Source organism: Sinocyclocheilus grahami, unplaced genomic scaffold (genome assembly GCF_001515645.1).
Source record: "Sinocyclocheilus grahami isolate Dianchi unplaced genomic scaffold, SAMN03320097.WGS_v1.1 scaffold13.1, whole genome shotgun sequence".
In the NCBI taxonomy this organism is placed as follows: domain Eukaryota; kingdom Metazoa; phylum Chordata; class Actinopteri; order Cypriniformes; family Cyprinidae; genus Sinocyclocheilus; species Sinocyclocheilus grahami.
Window position 1 is genome coordinate 1,377,491 of NW_015505192.1, and position 21,980 is coordinate 1,399,470.

The following is a 21,980-nucleotide window of genomic DNA, read 5'->3' on the forward strand; positions in this document are numbered from 1 at the left end:
CACAAGACACATGACAAGCTAAAGTGTTTGTATTTAGTGTGAGCTCACTGCAAATGTTATGAATATCCCTGTTCTTCACTGCTTACATTCTCTACACTCTTTAAGATGATGAAACAAGCTGTTTTCCGCAAAGCCAGCCAGTTGTTGCTGGTAATGGGAAACAGGTTAAAATGGAAAACAACTAGTTTGATCATGAACGGTAAACAACACCGTATTTCTTCTATAGCCACCCAGCCACCTCCTCCAGGCCCATGAGACAATATTTCTCAGACGCATAGGAACCTCCTGTGTAACGAGGTCGTTTAACAAGAATTCGCATTTATGAGTAAACTCTGGTACCCTCATGTCCTGGGACATCACTTATGTTGTGCTCAAGTGCTGCTCCCCCAGCGAGAGCTCTTGAATTGTGTGCTTTCATCAATTTTTCCAAGCATCATCCATCTTCATCTTTGAGCAGGAAGGGAAAAGAAAGTTTTGAAGGAGGTTTTGAAGCTCAAAAAGCCAAAGCCTACAAATAAGGAGGAGATGAAACACAACAACAGAAAAGTGTTAGAAATTGATGTTTTCACATCACACTTTATAAATATAAACCTTAAAATGTAAATCTAAAAGGTAGATGTGACATACCTGTGAGGTCTCATCCAGTGAAACAAGACCATTTACATTTTAATGACATTTTAGGCACATTACGACATGCAAAATCAGACGGAAAGCTGTTTAGGTTTTAAAAAAGATCTAGTGGACTTTTTATAATTTAACATTGCACCACTTAGGCAATGAGAAAATGTAGTTGAAAATAAAAAAAAATGTTATTTTACATAGTTTGGGAGTTTTATGTCAGGGTTGCAAATTGTCACATGACTAATTGAGCATTTAGATTAATATTTAACATTTAGACTATAGTTAACTCAAACTAAACATTTGTTGCTATTTGCAGTAAAATAAACTTTAATTAAAATAATAAAATAACAAATGTACACTTTATTTAAGCTAGTTGCTGAGGCAAATTTCTTATTTTAATTTATCTTGGTGAACTAAAATTCAAATGAAAATAGAATATAGAAAACTTATTCAAAACATTAATAACTATAATAGTATCTCGATGATACTAAAATAATGGTAACACTTTACAATAAGGTTCATTAGTTAACTACATAATGAACTGCACTTATACAGCGTTTATTAATCTTTGTTAATGTTAATTTCAACATTTACTAATACATTATTAAAATCTTGTTAACATTAGTTAATGCACTGTGAACTGACATGAACATCTGTATTTTTATTAACTAACATTAGCGTACATTAGTAAATACAGTAACAAATGTATTGCTCATGGTTAGTTCATGTTAGTTAATATATTAACTAATGAACCTTATTGTAAAGTGTTACCAAAATAATATGTGTTATAATGTTCATATACTATATATAACAAACAAAAATTAAAAAAATATATAATTAAAATTACTCCACATCTCAAATGACCTTTTCATGTAACATCATCCAGTCTCTAATCACCTGTCAAATAGAGTCCATGTATGTTTTAACATCTTTACAATACTAAAGATTCAACAAGTATTTTTTAATTAAATATCCCTAAGCTGCCTAACAGATCCTGAGAAAACACTCTCTGCCTATTAATCATTTTGTGTGTTCAGCATTGCTGATATATGGTGTGGTCGAAATTTAAGAGATCCTCAACACAAAAATGAAAAACCTTCCATCATTTACTCACCCTCATTTCATTCCAAACCTGTAAGAATTACTTTCTTCTGTGGAATATATAAGAAGATATGTCTCTGGGGTTTTTTGTCTTTAAGAAGTCAATAGGCTCCAATGTTGTTTGGTTTCCAGTGTTCTTCAAAATAACTTATTTTGTGTTCTGCAGAAGAAAGAAATGCATACAGGTTTGGAAACGCACGAGGGTGAGTAAATGGTAACAGAATTTACATGTTTGGGTGGAGAATCCCTACTGTAAAAATCTGTGATGGAGAATCAGAAAACTTAAATGGTTTCAATTAAATCTGGAAAACTTTCACTGTGCCTGAGAAGAAAACAACAGAGAGATTCTGAAAGATTGAGTTATTCGGCTCAATTGTTTTGCAGACTAAACTGTCCTAACACATGGGTTTTAATTGCCTTTTTATTGCAGCACTGGATGCTGATCCATACCCCTATGGATTCTTTTGTGGTTTTGGAGCTGGTTTGCGCAAGATGTTCCTCGACAGCACCACAAAGATCTGGGCTCTAATGAGAAGCAGTAAAGAGGCTTTCCCTGTAAGCACTTTCATGGCCGTGGATCTGCCTCTTCACGCTCTCCCAAACGTCCTCTGCTGCGGTCGATCAATCCGCGGTGAGTTTTTCAGTTTTGATCATTACCTAACAGCTCCACTTACACCAAACATTATCTAATCTGAAGGAAGTGGAAGTAAGAGCGTTGAGATAACGTGACAAGTCAGTTGTGAAGATACAGCGGCCTCTTTGTAGGCCCTATGTGTTTTCCATTGAGAAAGAGAGCTAAGCTTGAACTAAAAGCTTATGTAGTTGTAGTTTCCACAAACAAACCGTTAACATGCAGTCCAAAAACTGCATTTTTAGAACTAAAAACCCTTAAAACATGATTTATGGGTGTGTGTGTGTGGGGGGGGGGGGGGGTTCCAAATGGGAATATCCCCAAACATTTCCAAAAGGTGGTTGTGTCAAATTAAGTTCACTTCTGAGGAAATCTGTCCCCAAATATAGCTAAATTTGAGGCTGAAAAACCCTTAACCTCCTATACAAACATGCCTTAGCATGCACTGCTAAGAACTTGCACTTTGAGCATGTTTTCTGTTTCCACTAGAGGACAGTGATGAACAAAATGTTCCCTTACCTTAATGCATATACCCACCTCTGTCTCTCTGAGGAGGATTGGTGAGACTATTGCATAGGTGCTGGAGAAGTGTGTGTGGAGAGGTGTGAGGGTAAACTTAGCCTTCCGGAGATGTTTACTCATCGAGATCTATGTGGGAGAAGCGCTGGAGGACATGAATCCTCTGAGAAGACCCATGGGAAAGAGAGGTGAGCCAGAATAGTACCTATAGAAAACTCACACGCGGTATCTGTCTGCAGGGGAAATGTTTGATGAAACGAACTGAGAACGGCAAACGTGTTGCCAAGCAGATCGTCCCCAAGATACTGAAAACAAAAGCTCGATAGTTGTGGTTTTAAAACAGGTAAGCCATGAATCATATGATACACTCTTAAAAATAAAAGTTCCAAAAAGGGGGTTTTGCAGAAGAACCATTTAGGCGTCCCCAAAGAACCTTTCAGTAAAGCAGTAAAGAATCTTTTGTGCAATAAAAAGGTCTTCATAGAACCACTAAACCCAATAACGTTTATTTTTAAGACTGTACACATCATGCTACCACATTTTTAAAATTGTTTAAGAGAAAAAAAAGAATAACAATATATATTTTGGCAGACAAAACTATCATATGACTTGAAATCTGGCACTCTAGTCATATGGACTACTTTTTGGTGTCAGTTTGGAACTTGACATCTTGGAGATTTCTTCTAAACATCCCCTTTTGTGTTCCATGGGTTTGCAGCCACATGAAGGTGAGTAAATGATGACTAAATTAAATTTCTTCCTCTCAGGCAGTAGAATAAAATGTGCATACCCACAAGCTGACATTGAGGACAGACTGTAAGTTCTAGAGAGATCTCCAGCGGATGTCAAGAGGCCCTTGAGTGTCACATGCAATCAAAACTTCACACTGATCACCACTAGAGACTCGTCCCTATAGCAAGCTGACTAATGCAGTCTTGGTACATGGTTTGCAATACAATTCACTCTCAAAACTATATAATGTCGTTTGAGAATGCAATGCTAAACAAATAAATGTAAATTATCATACAATGTGCTTTGGTGTTTCTTCATAGAACCACTAAACCCAATAACGTTTATTTTTAAGACTGTACACATCATGCTACCACATTTTTAAAATTGTTTAAGAGAAAAAAAAGAATAACAATATATATTTTGGCAGACAAAACTATCATATGACTTGAAATCTGGCACTCTAGTCATATGGACTACTTTTTGGTGTCAGTTTGGAACTTGACATCTTGGAGATTTCTTCTAAACATCCCCTTTTGTGTTCCATGGGTTTGCAGCCACATGAAGGTGAGTAAATGATGACTAAATTAAATTTCTTCCTCTCAGGCAGTAGAATAAAATGTGCATACCCACAAGCTGACATTGAGGACAGACTGTAAGTTCTAGAGAGATCTCCAGCGGATGTCAAGAGGCCCTTGAGTGTCACATGCAATCAAAACTTCACACTGATCACCACTAGAGACTCGTCCCTATAGCAAGCTGACTAATGCAGTCTTGGTACATGGTTTGCAATACAATTCACTCTCAAAACTATATAATGTCGTTTGAGAATGCAATGCTAAACAAATAAATGTAAATTATCATACAATGTGCTTTGGTGTTTGTTAAGGCTGTTGTTTATATGGACTGTCTGAATACTCGATTCAGATTGGCAGGCATGTATGCATTAAAACCGTTTAATGCACAGGTAGTTCCAAGTCAGTTTAATGACCGTTCTAATGCACTGCTTTCACTGACACACACACACACACACACACACACACATAGCTATGCACCGATGTTAACTATAATTTTTTACTATTTAAACAATCATTTTCATGTTATAGTTGATAACTGATATATTAAACCGATACCCATACTAAAATTCTCAAATATTTTGTCTAAATGCATTAATAAAAATTAAATATTGTAAATGCTACAAGTGAATTTAGGCATCGCAACATTGTAAACACGTATAATGTACAATATGAAAAATAGATATTTAATTAGATATTCGCTGAAGACAGATTAGTGTTTAAATTAGTGTTTTTAAATATAAACTTTAGGTGAGCATTAGAAAAACCAAAGGTAATTGAAATGCGAAAAAAAATAAAAGGATGTACAATTAAATATCCAACAATAACCTTATAAGGTACCAATATACATAGTGCATACCTAATTTAAATTATAAAGTATATTTTTAAAGTGCAATTGCATGTGTATATAAAGATAGCATTCAATGTACTGAATTTATGCTGACTTTTGAAAAAAAAATAATTGGGTCTGGTCATTTAACAGTATTGAGAATGAGGAAGGGAGAAAAAATGTCGCAATGCATGATATCTTAACGGTTCTTTTTTGATTTGGGGTAAAATATGACCCAGACGTTTCTCCATGAGATTCACCAGTAAAATCCCCCTTTGTCCCTGCATTAAAAAAAAATTAAAATCCTCCTCTTTTCACGTTGTTCTGCTGATCACCTGATTTATCTTTGTCACACCATACGTCTGCTTATCTCCTGTGCCCATTAACCTCTGCTGATTGCACTCTGGATATTTCTTCCCTCAATCTTCCTCTCTCTGGTTGAATTGCACTGATTGGCACCTCTGTTTCTGCAGGTAATTAGCTGCATCCACTCGAGTTGTGCGGAAGACTCCGGGTGCGCCGGTGTTTCCGCACAGGCATCTGTTTTTCTGCCGCATGTAGCTACTTATTAGCTCCTTTCAAAATCGGGCACAAATTAGAAAATATTTACACACTCAAGAGTGTGCAGGCGCAGCTAATTCAGCCAGTGAGAAAATGAGAAATTATCTTGGGCTAAGAAACGACATGAAATGTATAAAGATGATGATGTTAAAGGTGACCTGTGCATGCGTGGTTGGGTATTTCAGCGTACAGCACAGCCTGTGCAAATACACGCTCCGTCTGTCTCTGCCGGGTGTGAAAACACAAGAGTTTCATGTTCCTGGGGAAATTTCAAGAAGAAATGTCCAGATGATATTTCAACACAGGCAGTCTAGAAAGTTTTAAAAAGTCATGGGATACTAAACTGTACCATATTTGTGGAATGTGCAACATATCCAAATCAAAACCACTCTAATTATTTAGTTAAAAGCAATTAAAACACAATTAAAAAAAAAAACTTAAAAAAATTATTGAATATTAAAAATATTAAATATCATATTTAATTTAATCAGAGCATTTTGATTTCACTAAAAATGTAAGTTAAGTGGTAAAAAAAATTAAAAGTATGTAATATAAATAATTATTTAATGTAATATTAATAATTCTAAATATTCAATAATTATATGTGAGACAATAGTTTTGTAAAATGTAACATTGTCTAATAGTCATCAAATACCAACGTGTACCATAATTCTGGAAATCTGTGTTATGTATTATTCTTTTTTTTTCTTCATTTTGACATTATTTTCATGACAATTTAGTACATTTCTCCAAAGTATAATTGTCATTATAAATGTATTATATAATTTCAGTAAATAAGTTAAATAATTTTAGGGTAATGAGAGAATTTGAGAAAGAGAAAATAATGTCCCAATGCAATACATTTCTATTTACTGTATATGGGATTCATTTTAATTTGTCAATTGTGTTTTATGTCAAATGTTTAGGTGTTTTTCTAACTTTTAGATTTGTGGGGGAAATATGACCTAGACATTTCTTTTCAGTAAATTCACCCCCTTTATACTCCCACATCTTCCATTCCAAGGCCAGCACAAACTGTTGTGTTTTTGATTGATCACTGGCTGATTATAAAGATTAACACCACACACCTACATTAACGTGTTCCTGATTTCAGTTGATTATTATTGTAACTACATTATGTGCTACTGCTAACCGATGTGGAAAGTAAAAATGTGCATCCCCAGTGACGGACCCGGGGGTTTCAGACGTGAACATATAGCTGTGTTTGAGAATAAAATACTGCTCTAGGATCAGAGGTGGACGTTTATCTGTGGCGTGGGAGAGGGGGAGAGGGCTGGTCTGGGTTCAATGCATCTGCTCTTCATGAACGACAGCAGCTGGTCGGGTATCTCAGCCAGTACATCCTTGGCCAGTCGGGCCATGCTGAGCACCTGGTTCCCGGATCGGTCAATGTAGTCCCGGAATGGCACAAACTAGAAATACAGAGATGAATTATATGAAAAACAGCTTTTTAATTACACTAAAAACTGTAAGGTGAGTGGTTAAAGAAAATTATATTATAATATGATAATAACTATATACATATAAAATCATATCAAATTAAAATATTTAATATATTAATCAATTTTAATATTTAATAATTATACAAAAATTATGTGGGACAATAGTAATGTAACATATCTAATAGTATTCACACAAAGAAATACATTTGTATCTCTAAAGCTTTAAAAAGTCATGGGATACCAAAGTGTACCTTATTTAACTTATCAAAACCACTTATTGTAATTATGTAGTTGAACATAATCAAAACAATATAAAATCAAAAGAGCTAAACTGATCATGTTAAATTTATTCAGGGTGTAAAAAAGGTTTAAAAAAATAATAATTTAAACAAAGTATTCAAAGCTAAAAAAGGCTTTTTAATTTCACTAAACAAATGTAAGGTAAGTGGTAAAAAAATACTACAAATAATATTAAAATGTATACAATATATCAAAACCACTTACTGTAATCATTTAGTTAAAAATAATTGAAACCTAATTTTAAAAAAGCAAATAAAACGGAGTCAAATTTATCATGTTAAATTTACTCTGGGCATAAAAGGGTTTTTCTTTTTTTCAGTATTGAAACTGAAACGGTATTGAGAAAAAAAAAACTTTCCTCAATTCTCATTCTAATAATTCTCTTTTTTCTGCCATGCTATATTGCTGCATGTTTACGGTTTGCTTGTCCTGATTGTTGTACTTTGCAACAGTTCTGAAGCTATAAAAAAAATCAGTATTGAAGCTTAAAAAAAGGGTTTTGATTGAACTAAAAAAATTAATCAAATAGGCAAAAAAGCAATAAAAAGAATTATAGCAAAATTATTTAACAAATAATTATTTAATACAATATTAATAATTCTAAATATTAAATAATATTACATACAAAGGGGGGAAAATAAAAATTTTCAGAATTGAAAAAAGACCAAAATTACCACATAAAGATGGATAACATTATGTACCTGGACAATGTCTCTCTCAGCAGCACGTCCCCTGGAGGACACCCTGACCTCATCTCCATCCAACTCTTCCATAGCTGTTACATTACCACGAGAACAGTTGCATCACATGTCATATTCTTGTTTTGAAAGCATCTCAGTTTGAAGTGCCATAATCTCACCATCAAATTCAGCAGGGCCAACTCCTATAATTATGACTGACATGGGCAGAGACGCCGCCTGCAAACAGGGAAGGGGCGGCAGTATGTGATCGGTGCCCTGCTAAAAAGATTATTGTATTTACAGAACATTGTGAAGGTCTAACAAGCAAAAATGACTCACGGTGACCACAGCTTCTCTAGTCTGTACCATGTCGGAAATGACACCGTCTGTGATGATCAGCAACACGAAGTACTGAGAGCCATCTGTCACCTCTGACGCACACCTGAGGATGTACAGTACACTTAAGAGTTAAAAGCCTCTATATTTAAGCAAAACAAGAACATTACTTCTCAGAAACTGAAAATTATTCCAAGGAAAATTATTCCGTATGTGCACTAAAACTAGTACATTTCTAAGTAGTTGCTATGGTATTATGGGTGATTTGTAACTGGCCCAAGAGGAAACAAATATTCTAATGCCTAGAAATGGCTTTGGGTTACAAGAAAAAAAAAGAATAGTTAAAGTTAAGGGTTTGGTCACTAGATCAGGGCATACAATCACTAGAATCACTAGAAATGCCTGGTAAAATACTTCTATCTAAGCCTTTTTCTGAACTTACATTATTAAATCTGTCTGTTCCTTCCAGTCCATCGACCCTAATAACCACCTCCAGATATTGTCTCAGTCACGGCACGTAAGAAGCGGCGAGCTGAGAGAGGAGACTCGTACCAACTCTGAAAAGTTGACCACTTCAGCAGCAGCTGATCAATATCTGCCTCTTAAAGCAGCTTTGCAGTTCTGGGAGTTTGATTGTCTTCAGATTGAGAGATTTAGCTGGATTTGAAGAAGCCTTGAAACTGACAAGGGCAATTAAAAGCCTCTTCATGTGTGTACAAGGTTTGGAACTTTTGTCATGTTGTGTGATGAGCGGTGCATGATATACGTGATATTTGAAGCAGATCAGAGATTAATTTTTCAATTCAAACCCTACATTCTTCTTCTGAGTCAAATTTAAAGAGTACTAACTATCCATGTTTTTATTCATTTTATCATGAAATAAAATTGTATCATGAATATCAATTAATTAATAACATGTATTTTAAATGTAATAATTTATTATTATTATTATCTTTAATCAACACTGTAAAACATTTTTATAAATTGTAAATAAAACAACAAGAAAAAGAAAATACTATTGTTTTCAGAAAATATGTGACCATAGACCACAAAACCAGTCATAAGGGTCAGTTTCTCGAAATTGAGATTTATACATCACATGAAAGCTGAATAAATAAGCTTTCCATTGATGTATGGTTTGATAGGGCAATATTTGTCCGAGATACAACTATTTGAAAATCTGGAATCTGAGGGTGCAAAAAAATCTAAATATTGAGAAAATCGCCTTTAAAGTTGTCCAAATGAAGTTCTTAGCAATGCATATTACTAATCAAAAATTACGTTTTGATATATTTACAGTAGGAAATTTACAAAATATCTTCTTGGAACATGATCTTTATTTAATATCCTAATGATTTATGGCATAAAAGAAAAATCGATCATTTTGACCCATACAATGTTTTTTTGGCTGTTGCTACAAATATACCCTAGCGACTTGAGACCAGGTTTTATGGTCCAGGGTCACATATTATTTCAGTCTTTATACTTAAAACAATTGCATTTATTCAGTGTGTTACTTGCCTTTTTGTTGTAATTAATTGTGAAATTTACTAGCAATTTGAGTGAAAATCGTTTCGAAGTAACTACATTTTTTTCATTGTATATCTGTGCATCCCTACTTTTGTAGCTTTTCTTTTAAATAAATAAATAAATACATAAATTCTGATTAAAATCTGATTTTTTTTTTTAAATATTCTATTTAGCTAAAACATTTCCCCTAACTTTCTTGCACTAAACTCTTAAACCCTTCCAATTAAATTGGTTGTTTTTGCTACTATAATTTTGACACTTCATGTAAATAACCTCTCTTGTGACTGGCTAACCTCTTCATATTTTAAGTAGTTCAAACTCTCATTCATGCCATGATATTTAAATTTCATATGTTAATGTGCTCATGGCTTCATATTACAACCATGCTGATTTCTAATGACCCATTTTTGCAGCTCAGTTTCAGTAAATAATCAGACTGGAGAGGGCACTTTGTGTTGCGAGTGCTGTCTACATAGTAGTCCATCAAAATCTTGTATTTCAAACAAACAAGAAAAATCCTGTTTTCCATGATATGAAAGGTTTTTTTTCTGCGTAGTAAACATCAGACCTTGACTGCATCTGAGCAGCAGGTACACTGAGTGAAGTGTTAGTCAAGAGCAGGATTCTGGAGGAGTCTTTGGAGCACGTGTGCGCGAAAGTGCATTTGTGTGGAGAGTGGACAGGCTTTAGAGTGAATAACAAGTGGATAGTGACAGGAATGAGTTCAGCTCGCAGCGGAGACAGAAAAAAGACCAGGGCAGAGGGACAGAGAGAGAGCTCAACCTTGTGTCAATTGCAGGAGAACTGTTTAGCTTACTGTGCCACCTGGTTGATGACAGGGGCAAAGTTGGTGGGGCCGTAGAGCTGCACTTTCCGGAGACAGTCATAGTACGCCTCCAGCACGCCTTCAATGCCGACGCAGTTTGCATTCTCACAGTCTGAGTTCTACGAGGTCAAAATACACATGCATTCCAGAAAATTGTCACAAGTTCATATATAGCACATGAGGAATAACATCAGTAATTTCTGACTTATTCATACTGGACTGAGGCATATTTTATATTGTTATATGCTATGTCCCAAGCTAAAAATTCATGACAGCATAGTTTAGCTTTAATAATGAATATAACGTCTGTGTGGTTTGTGTTTTAAAGGGATAGTTCACCCAAAAATGAAAATGCTGTCATTGTTTGTCGTTCCAAATCTTACTTTATTCTGTGGAACAAAAAAATAAGTTATTTGAACTGTTCTTGTTTATACAATGAAAGGCAACAGGGTCCAATGTTGTCCATTTTAGAAAAAAATATTTTTTTTTAATTTAGGAAGAAATAAAAGGTCATACAGGTTTGGAATGACAGAGTGAGTAAATAATAGGGTTTTGGTATCGTTTGAATTTTATCGAATCCGATTCCGGTTCCGATTCTGCTTATCGATTCCAATAAGATAAAAAAATCCATTAAACAAATTTTAAGTCAAATATTTAGATGTCAAACATATTTATTCTGTTTTATGTCTATGGTTTTATCCAAAAAAAATACCACAGAATAAAACAACTAGACTAATATAAATTTCAAACATTAAATTGTTAAAGACAAGTAAACAAATGAATTAGCAATAGCATAAGTAAATAAAACTGAACAAATGTCAGGTACAGAAATTGTTTTCTTTTCATAAATAAAATATTGATTAATCCTCATTAAATTTACAAAAGATATTCAGTCAGTTGATGATTTTCTTTTGTTCTTTGATTAATGATAGGCAGCACGTTTATTAGACGGCTGTCTCTTTAACACCGAACACACACAGATCTAAAAATGCTGTTACACATGCGTTTTCTTTCTCATATGTTTACATTCAAGACAAAAAAACGGCTGTGTTTATGATGATATACTGACGTTTTTCGTGCATACTGGTCGATAAATGTGAAAGAGAAGTCAGTTCTGGCCCGGAACAACTTTTGTGGAAATGCACGGAACAGTTCGAGAACGGACACAGGTCGGGAACCTGCATCGGGACCACTGTTCTCTGTGCTCGCACTTCAGATGTGTGCGCTGCACGCAAACAGTGTGCAAGTTCTTTCCCTTCCTGCACTTAAATAGTTTAAAATCACATTAAAATGCAAACACGGGAATCGTTAAGCGGAATCGAAATGCACGTGTCTTATAGAATACCCGATTATTGGAAATTTGGAACCGGTTCTAAAATGGAACCAGTTCTCGATACCCAACCCTAGTAAATAATGACAGACTATGCATTTTTGCAAATTATTTTAACCACCCAACATTACTGTTGGCTGTGTGTGTGTGTGTGTGTGTGTGTGTGTGTGTGTGTTTTGAACCCTATAAACCCTATTGTATGATATTTGATACACAAATTTCTTTTAAATTATCAACATGACCAAAACTTTGCTAAAAATCTGTTGTACCGGTTACATTCTCTCTGTCGTCTGATTGATAGTTTAGTGTTTTTTAGCAAGTAATTTGAGTATCATTCTTAAAACATCCACTGATTTTTATAAAGTAAACATAATAATAATTTTTATATCGTTAGTAATATTTCAAGATGAACACTTACTGGACTAAAGCAACTTAGGTTTACTTGTTTATTCATTAATCATTTTTCTTAAATAATGTTAAAATGTATCAAATATGATAAATCAGGCTTTTGAGGAACATTTATTTTTACATCTATCAGTCATAATTGCATAATTTGTACTTATTTTACCCTCCAAAATAAAAACCACAGAGTTGGATCATAAAACAAAGCATTTAAATATCATCTTATAAGACATATTATTGGAAAATATAGATTGACAATTGATATATATATATATATATATATATATGCATTTATATGCAAGTAGCCTGTTATACTGTTAGAATGCTCTCATTAATTTACATTGCAAGTTATCAGAATTTAATCTTTCTGGCTATATAAATTCATATTTCTGTTTGGGCCTCTAAATAAAATTGATGTGTTCCTTTTTTCTCCAATATCATGAGCAATAAAAGCCTGATATATCATTATCAATAACAGTATACTCAACAAAAAGCACACATGCAAACTTTCTTTTTTAAGTTTTTTATATTTCGTTTAAAGGTTCAAAAAACTTTCATTTCAAAAAATTAGATTTTTCTAACTATTATTTCATATGTCAGGCTTTACAGGGTTAAGGATGGCTCTTTTCAAGCTGTTACTCACCAGGGGAAAAGCATGAGAGATCTTGCCATCAGGAGGGAGTTTAGCTCCAAAGCCGTAGGCAGGGAAGAGTTTGTCACTGTCATAATCCTGGACGATTTCCCCCACGGCTTTAAGGGCCATGGCATAAGCATTCAGCTGGTATGGGTTCATGTAGTGGAGCGATGTCGGCTGTGATGGGTTTCCTGCGTTCAGATATCAATCAATTCAACTTTAGACAGAAGTGCAAAGACAACATGGTCACTAACATCAGTGCCGAGCTCTAAATCTAAAACAGACATGAGACAGTCGCATGCCACACAACCACAATTGCTTGTGTTGTTGTATTTCAGTGAATGAAGATGGTCTTACCATTAGAGGCGGTGAAGTCTATGGCTACAGTGAAGTTCAGCTGTGTTCTGTTTTCAACATTGAAAAGAGTTTTTTTTTAAGAAGTTAAGATTTTTATTCAACAAGGCTCATTAAATTGATCAAAAGTGAAAGTTAAGACATGTATTATGTTACAAAAGAAATTACAAAATTTAAAAAAAAAATGGAAAATTTCTATTTGATAAAAAAGCGGTTCTTTTGAACATTCTATTCATCAAAAAATATTGGGGGAAAAAATGATCATGGTTTCCACAAAAATATTAAGCAGCACAACTGTTTTTAACATTAATAATAATAAGAAAAGGCTTATGTGAAACTGAAGACTGGAGTAATGGCTGCTGAAAATTCAGCTTTGCCCGCACAGAAATAAATTCAATTTTAAAATATATTAATACAGAAAATGTTAAAAGGAACTTTTTCAAAAACATGAAAAAACTAAATCTTACAGACTCCAAACTTCTAATTGATTCTTATTTATTTATTTTTTGATTGATTGCACATTACACATATTATTATTAGCATATTAGCAAAAACCTAATTGATCAACTTCTTCTTTGATTCAATTGATCTTAGTATTTATATTGTCTCCCTTTTGTCTTAGTGACAGCAGTACTTGAGCTGTCATGAACAAAACCTGATCCATATTATTCGTACTTCAAAGATAGCAAGACACCTGACCTTTACAAAGGAGTTTGCATACTCAATGTCACACATTTGATTAGTAGTCCAGAGTCTAAATATTATAGTCCAAATATCTCCTACTCATTTGAATTCATTTGTATCAAAATGTCTTTGTTAAATGTTCAAAATACTAATACTTTAATTCATTTCCAGGTTTAAATTCAATTGATTTTCAACGTGGAGCTTTTGAATGCCACTGTATATGCAATTTGTTTTGTTTTTTTTACTATAATTAAGTATAAATGCATATACATAAATGCTATAATTAACTATAAACGCATATTTATATTGCTAATCAAAGTGCACTAGTAAATTATGCTGAAACTTCAAACTTCAGAGCAAATTGTCAAAAATGCTTCTAACCTGGACATGTTAAATGAATCAATCAATCAATAAATTATCTTTTTTTTGTGTGTTTAAAATATACAAGCATATGTTTTTTTATCAAGTCAATGCATAATTAAAAGTCTAACTGTAATTAAATGGCAAGCATATGGTATGATTTACTGGTTTACTAAATCATTGCCTTGATTTCAGTTGTCTGGAAATGAGTATGTGATGGTTGCTTTAGACTTTTTTAAATTAAATAATTTTTTTATTAGGGCTGTAAATTGATTAAATGTGCTTCTTACTCATTCTTTACTGTCTGCTCTCAGTAAGCATGGTTTGGGGAGCCAGGTTTCTTGCTGACTTTCAAAAACATGAAGGCTTGAATGCTTGCATGGCTCCAGTTATGGAATTTATGAAAGTGACATTGTGTCGATTTTTTAAAACTATCACATTATAGTAATACATCATTTTGACACCCCTAATTTTTATATGATCCATCAAACTATTTGACCATTACTGGGTTTATCCTTGAAGCACATAATAACCATAACTAGGTTGTCATCAAAAAACTTTATTTTTATTCTGTTCTATGTGTCAGTATTCAACACACGTGCTGGTAATGCCTGAAAAAATGAATGGTAAGTGAACTGCCCTGAAAGCTCAATGACATTAAGATCCACTCTGGTTTATTGGTATTGTCTTGAACACAAGATATTCAGATTGACTAACCATAATTCCACAATACTATAATTAAGTATAAATGCATATACATAAATGCTATAATTAACTATAAACGCATATTTATATTGCTAATCAAAGTGCACTAGTAAATTATGCTGAAACTTCAAACTTCAGAGCAAATTGTCAAAAATGCTTCTAACCTGGACATGTTAAATGAATCAATCAATCAATAAATTATCTTTTTTTTGTGTGTTTAAAATATACAAGCATATGTTTTTTTATCAAGTCAATGCATAATTAAAAGTCTAACTGTAATTAAATGGCAAGCATATGGTATGATTTACTGGTTTACTAAATCATTGCCTTGATTTCAGTTGTCTGGAAATGAGTATGTGATGGTTGCTTTAGACTTTTTTAAATTAAATAATTTTTTTATTAGGGCTGTAAATTGATTAAATGTGCTTCTTACTCATTCTTTACGGTCTGCTCTCAGTAAGCATGGTTTGGGGAGCCAGGTTTCTTGCTGACTTTCAAAAACATGAAGGCTTGAATGCTTGCATGGCTCCAGTTATGGAATTTATGAAAGTGACATTGTGTCGATTTTTTAAAACTATCACATTATAGTAATACATCATTTTGACACCCCTAATTTTTATATGATCCATCAAACTATTTGACCATTACTGGGTTTATCCTTGAAGCACATAATAACCATAACTAGGTTGTCATCAAAAAACTTTATTTTTATTCTGTTCTATGTGTCAGTATTCAACACACGTGCTGGTAATGCCTGAAAAAATGAATGGTAAGTGAACTGCCCTGAAAGCTCAATGACATTAAGATCCACTCTGGTTTATTGGTATTGTCTTGAACACAAGATATTCAGATTGACTAACCATAATTCCACAAATGGTTTCCATGCATGCCTATTCCAGCTGCTCTCTAACCGATAAATCTGCATCTTTCTCCAGCCTAATATATCCAATGCCTTTAAAGGGGCACTCACCCTCCTCGAATGAAGTCCACAAATGTGTACTCCGATTCCACTTTGAAGGACAAAAGTGTTACCTAGAGAGAGTGAAAGAGAGAGAGAGGAGAGAGATAATGGTAGTCATTATGAAAATAAATCAGAAGAGGAGAGCGCTTGACAGGTAATCCATTCACACGTACCGTGCCAGAGTTGACGTATTTCTTTTTCCTCCCTTTCTTCTTAGGATTCAGAACCTAAAAGAAACAAAAAGACACCCATCAAGCATGGCTGAAAGGAATATGACATATTACTGAAGTGTCCTCATATGTTTTCTTTTTTCTCTCTTGTGATTCATGAAACATTTTTGGCACTTCATGAATATGGCTCATGTTGTTGTATTTGTTTATTTAAATTAGTTCAAAATGATCATTGCATGAAAAGTAACTCGTTTTTAACACATTAAAGTCTATCACTTTCTCTGTTGTATCTAACAATGTTATATTGAAATCACTGTAGTAAAAAACTATTTATAATTAACACATTTTAAGTACTAAAGCACAATATTTAGCGGTGTCCCACATTTTTGTATATTTTATATAAACTATTACATACAAAAAACAGTTATATATTTTTGAAACCCTTTTTCACTTTTTAACATTTGCAAGTCAAATTTTTACCCTTTGCATGGCAAGTGTTTTTAAACACACCAAAATAACTCTAAAAGTGCTCATGTGTTGAAAATGTATTCATGCAAAACAATGTTTTTTACCTCATAAACATTGAATTGGCTCTGTCCGCGAGACAGCTCTCTGTAGCTGGTTGTAAACTCTCCGATGAAATCATGACTGAAGAAAAATGAACTTGAGCTTACTTGAGCGAGGAATATTTAATGAACATTGCACAAGCATGCTGAGAAGAAATTATTTTGGCTAATGAAAATTTGGCTTGAGTTATTCTTGTTATGCAGGATAATTTATGTATTCATAAACACAGTATTTACTACCTACAAGGGGGAACACAAGCCATGAAAAACAGCTTACCTTCCATCTCTGTCCCAGTCATAAACATCAACCTTCACTGTTCTGGAGAGATTACAAACAAATCAAACACACAGCAAGTCAATATCTAAAATTAAGTGCAGACAGCCTGAGTTTTCTCAAAAGGTCAGAGTATGACAGCAGCCTGGTGAGTCCACAGAAAGCTGGTCCAAAGTAACACCAGCACCGGCCACTGCCTCACTCCAGCTGACTGCTGGGATTATTCCGACTGCCACAGTGACACAGCTGCCCGTTTCCACAGCTCACGGCACCAGCGGCGTCTCGTTTAAACACCTCGGAGCTCACAAGTCTGAGGGATGCTTTAAAGGTACAACAAAAAATCTATTTCTCTCAAAAATCACAGACTCCTATCAAAAAGTCAAAGATGGTTTAAATGTTGGGGACACAAATACAAATGTGCTGGTCCTCGGAATGCACCCAAGAATCGAATGCATTAAATCAATACTGTGTCTTTACTCATATCATACATTTACTGTATTAGGGCTTAAATTACACATTTAAGCTATTTTTACCTATTTTTTTAACATTGTTAATGCATTTATCCAATATGATATTCTGTATTAATATCTTCTGTGTGATTTTAACAAATTGCATTTCTTTTTAAATGACCAATGACATTATAGTAAACTAAAACGAAAACCATTAAAAAAATTGTTACTTGAAATAAAATATTATCTAAAATAAAATGTATTTCAGCTAGTTGCCAATGCAGCATTTCTCAATTTAATATAGTTTAACTTAATGTATTAAAATGACTAAAACTGAAATAAAAATTCATATAAATATATATACATATTTAAAATACTAAAAATGACAAAAGCATACAACACAGTTACTAAAACTTTAAAATTAAAATTAAAACTGAAAATTAAAAAAAGATTCAAATATTAATAAAAACTATAATATTACCTCGATGATACTAAAATAACCCTGTTATGGATAACATTACAATTACACATTATTTTGTTTTCATTCCTAAAAAAATAACAATGCATTAACAAGGAACGCATTTTGAGATTTATTACAATGAAACATTTAACAGATTGACAGCCCTAATATTAAAAGTAAAAGGAAAGGCATTTAAACCCATTTCAACCCAAAATTTCAAATGAAACAAGTGAATATTTTATAACTGGTATTTTCTCTGGAAAACATGAGTCAATTAATTATTCACAGCAATATGCAGAAATATGCATTAAGAAAGCAAACAGGGTCAATAATGGCTTCATGTTAACATTAAGTAGCCATGCAGCAGGGTTATACTCTTTGTAAGGTTTTTAAGAGCCTCACCTGTCATAGTCTCCGTTACAGAGAGCTCGCACTGGGATGGTGAAGGGCTGCCACACAGGGTTCAAAGTATTCTTTATCACCTCTGTTTTGTGACAGATAGTGAACCTACAAAAGAGCCAAATCAAAAAGGAAATCTTACTTAAAGGCTTGTTATGACACCCGTGCGGTTTTCTTGGAAGGAATATGTTTAAAAACTAATACCAACGAAACACAGTGTAACATCTATAAAAGTGGTCATCATCAAGAGCAGCTCATGGTGGGCATGAAGAGCCTCTTGGGTTTCACAACACTACCATAACCCTCTGTTATCAGTCAAGTGAGCTAACACTTATGGATCATTTTGTGTTTTATGGGGTTTTTAATGTTCAGTCTAGAAATATTTAGCTAATACCATGTCCTAACCAAGCACAAAATAATAAAAAAAGGGTTCAACCATGTCAACACAAAACAGGACATTTTGTTGGTTGTTTGATTTCTGTTTAACAGTAAGCATAGCTGTATATTAAACCCCAAATATGTTCTGACTGATGGTGATTTTCTTGCTTCAAAAATTATTTAATAATCAGTGAGGACAGAAAGATCTGGAAAAAGGGAAATACACCATAAAAATGCAGTTGTTTGTTCCAAACTTCTGAAAATTCAGTCATCAGTTACTCATTTACAAAGAAATTAATTTACAATGAAAGCCAATGGGGCCTAATGTTGTCTGGACACACCAGTGTACATTAAAGTATCTTCTTCTGCCTGTAAGGAGCAATTTGTACCTGATCGAACCCTAAAAATTACATTTGTTTGTGTAATTTAATGTAGTAGTTAGGCTCATCTTTTTTTGCTGAAATAAAAAAATATATTTATTTAGGTTACCTGACAAAAGTACATGTTGCATCATGCCTGGTTAAGGCATGTTTTTAAAGGAACAGTTCACCAAACACTGAAAATTTGCTGAAAATGTACTCACCCTCAGGCTGTCCAAGATGTAGATTCGTTTGTTTCTTCATCAAAATAGATTTGGAGAAATTAAGCATTACATCACTTGCACACCAATGGATCCTCTGCAGTGAATGGTTGCCGTCAGAATGAGAGTCCAAACAGCTGATAAAAACGTCACAATAATCCACAAGTAATCCACACCACTCCAGTCCATCAATTAACATATTGTGAAGTGAAAAAAATGTGTGTTTGTATGAAACAAACCCATTATTAATCCATCATTTTTAACTGTAAACCGTTGCTTCTGCCTAAAATATGAGTCCTCTACCTATAATATAGATTTTTTTCAGTGAAAAAGTAATCTTGTCTGAATCAGGAGAGAAATATGCACAGATCAAGCAGAGGTTACAAGCAAAAACAGCCTAAAACAGTTCTAAACTAATATGTTGGTGAATTTTGATGCAACTTTTTCACAGTAGATAGCAATATTATGGATTATGGACTTGAAGTGCCATATTTTGCCCAGAAGTGATAGTTTAATGATGGATTTATTTCTTATAAACATGCAGATTTTCACTTCAAAGGATGTTAATTGATGGACTGGAGTCGTGTGAAATACTTGTGGATTATTGTAATGTTTTTATCAGCTATTTAGACTCTCATTCTGACGGCACCCATTCTCTGCAGAGGATCCAATGGTGAGCAAGTGATGAAATGCCTAACTTCTTCAAATCTGTTTCAATTAAGAAACAAACTAATCTGCATCTTGAATGGCCTGAGGGTGAATTATTGTCAATTTTGGGTGAACTATTCCTTTAAGACGATGTTCATGAATAACAGAAAGCACGATAAATATTCCTTTAGCTGCTCATACTCACGTGCCATCTTCATTGCTGCGGTAAAACACCAGGAAGGGATCAGACTTCCCAAAGAAATCCTTCTTATCCAACTTGTTAGCACAGAGTTGCATGGTTGCAATGTCCTGTTATAAAATTATTTTGATTACTTTGGGATAGATGGGAATAGAATATTCCTAAAGCTACCAAAAAAAAACAAACAAGTTGCACAAACAAGCAAACAAAACACATGCACCCCTGACACAGAGTCTTCAATACTGGAACTATTATATCCAACAATGCATTTTAATCGCTGGAGTTCAGGACACAACAAAGGCAAAATACTAGGACAAGAAATCAATTCCACAGAGAGGACACACTCGTGTTAGAGGAGAACAGCAATTGGTTCATACATATTAATGTTGAGCGGAGGTCTCCAGAGTTTAGCTATTTATTGGTGCTGTTCTCTTCAGAATACCAGATCTCTGGGGAGACCCTCAAGACCAGGAGGAAAGTCACACATGCAACAGATTTAATTGGATATTGATAGAGAGAGAATGTCTAGGGAGCACTCAAGGAATACGGTCTGGGTGTCACACTGGACAGATAACTCATCTGCCTTTTAAAACGGCCATCTCTCTTGGGGAGACTGAAGCTGTATTTGAGGTGAACTGTCACGGCTTTCTGGCAAAAACTCCCTGTAGCTACATGCTATTACAAGGACACAGAGGGACGAAATTGAATATATATACATAATTTCTGTCATCTGAAATGATATTTATGTGGTTGTATGGACTGGCCCAAGGCACTAAAACCGTCAAATTGTTAGTGGAATGACTGAAAAGAGATGGACAGTTTAAAACTGTTATTAACATGGACGGGTCAAAATAGTGAGCCAAATGCTAAAGATGACATGATCTTGCAGTCTTGCATTTATCGCCGTAAGTGTACAAGGGTTTAGGATTATATGTGTGTGGGGAATCTCACAAAATTATGTCCAGGTCCCATTTCACCCCAAAATCAAACAGGTTTTCTTGTGCGTCATGAAATTTTTTTAGGACCATTAAGCACATTTACCACACAACCCCCTGCTTAAATAAACATACACTACTGTTCAAATGTTTGAGGTCGGTAAAAATTAATGTTTCAACAAGGCTGCATTTATTTAATCAAAAATATAGTAATATTGTAAAATATTATTTCAATTTAAAATAATTGTTTTGTACTTAAAATTTATTTTAAAATGAAATGTATTCCTGTGATGCGAAGCTGCATAATTTCAGCATCATTACTCCAGTCGTCAGTGTCACATGATCCTTCAGAAATGGTGCTCAAGAAATATTTCTTATTATCAATGTTGAAAACAGTTGTGATGCTTAATATTTTTGAGAAACCATAATAAAAAATGTTCAGGATTCTTTGATGAACAAAAAGTTCAAAAGAACAACATTTATTTGAAACAAAAATCTTTTGTAACATAATCTCTTTAGTCACTTTTGTTCAATTTAACGCATTGCTGAAAAAATTTATTAAATTATTTCCCCCCCAAAAAAAAAAGAACACAAATCTGACCCCAAACCTTTCTAGTGTATATTGTAAGTGATAATTCTCATTTCGGTAAAACATTTTTAATGTATTATTTTAAACCAACATATAGTAAATTAAAGGGCTACAAATACATCCATGATGTATGAATACTTTAATATTTCAAATAAAATATATTATTATATCATCCATTTTTAATTATCCTTTTTTTTTCTTC

At 33.7% G+C, this 21,980-nt stretch overlaps 1 protein-coding gene across 1 annotated transcript in view; it reads right to left on the reverse strand.

Annotated features, from left to right (window-relative positions):
• Window positions 1-6,295: 6,295 nt before the first annotated feature.
• LOC107599612 (copine-9) overlaps window positions 6,296-21,980 on the reverse strand; it is a 43,702-nt gene continuing 28,017 nt past the window's right edge. Inside the window, exons 9-21 of the mRNA XM_016291267.1 lie at window positions 20,261-20,364; window positions 18,453-18,557; window positions 17,145-17,186; window positions 16,874-16,949; window positions 16,305-16,358; window positions 16,141-16,202; window positions 13,425-13,471; window positions 13,077-13,258; window positions 10,693-10,820; window positions 8,349-8,451; window positions 8,189-8,246; window positions 8,031-8,104; window positions 6,296-6,999 (exon numbers count right to left, since the gene is read on the reverse strand). Coding sequence (XP_016146753.1) covers window positions 6,817-6,999; window positions 8,031-8,104; window positions 8,189-8,246; window positions 8,349-8,451; window positions 10,693-10,820; window positions 13,077-13,258; window positions 13,425-13,471; window positions 16,141-16,202; window positions 16,305-16,358; window positions 16,874-16,949; window positions 17,145-17,186; window positions 18,453-18,557; window positions 20,261-20,364 — 1,218 coding nt within the window. The 3' untranslated portion in view covers window positions 6,296-6,816. The remainder of the gene's footprint in view (window positions 7,000-8,030; window positions 8,105-8,188; window positions 8,247-8,348; window positions 8,452-10,692; window positions 10,821-13,076; window positions 13,259-13,424; window positions 13,472-16,140; window positions 16,203-16,304; window positions 16,359-16,873; window positions 16,950-17,144; window positions 17,187-18,452; window positions 18,558-20,260; window positions 20,365-21,980) is intronic.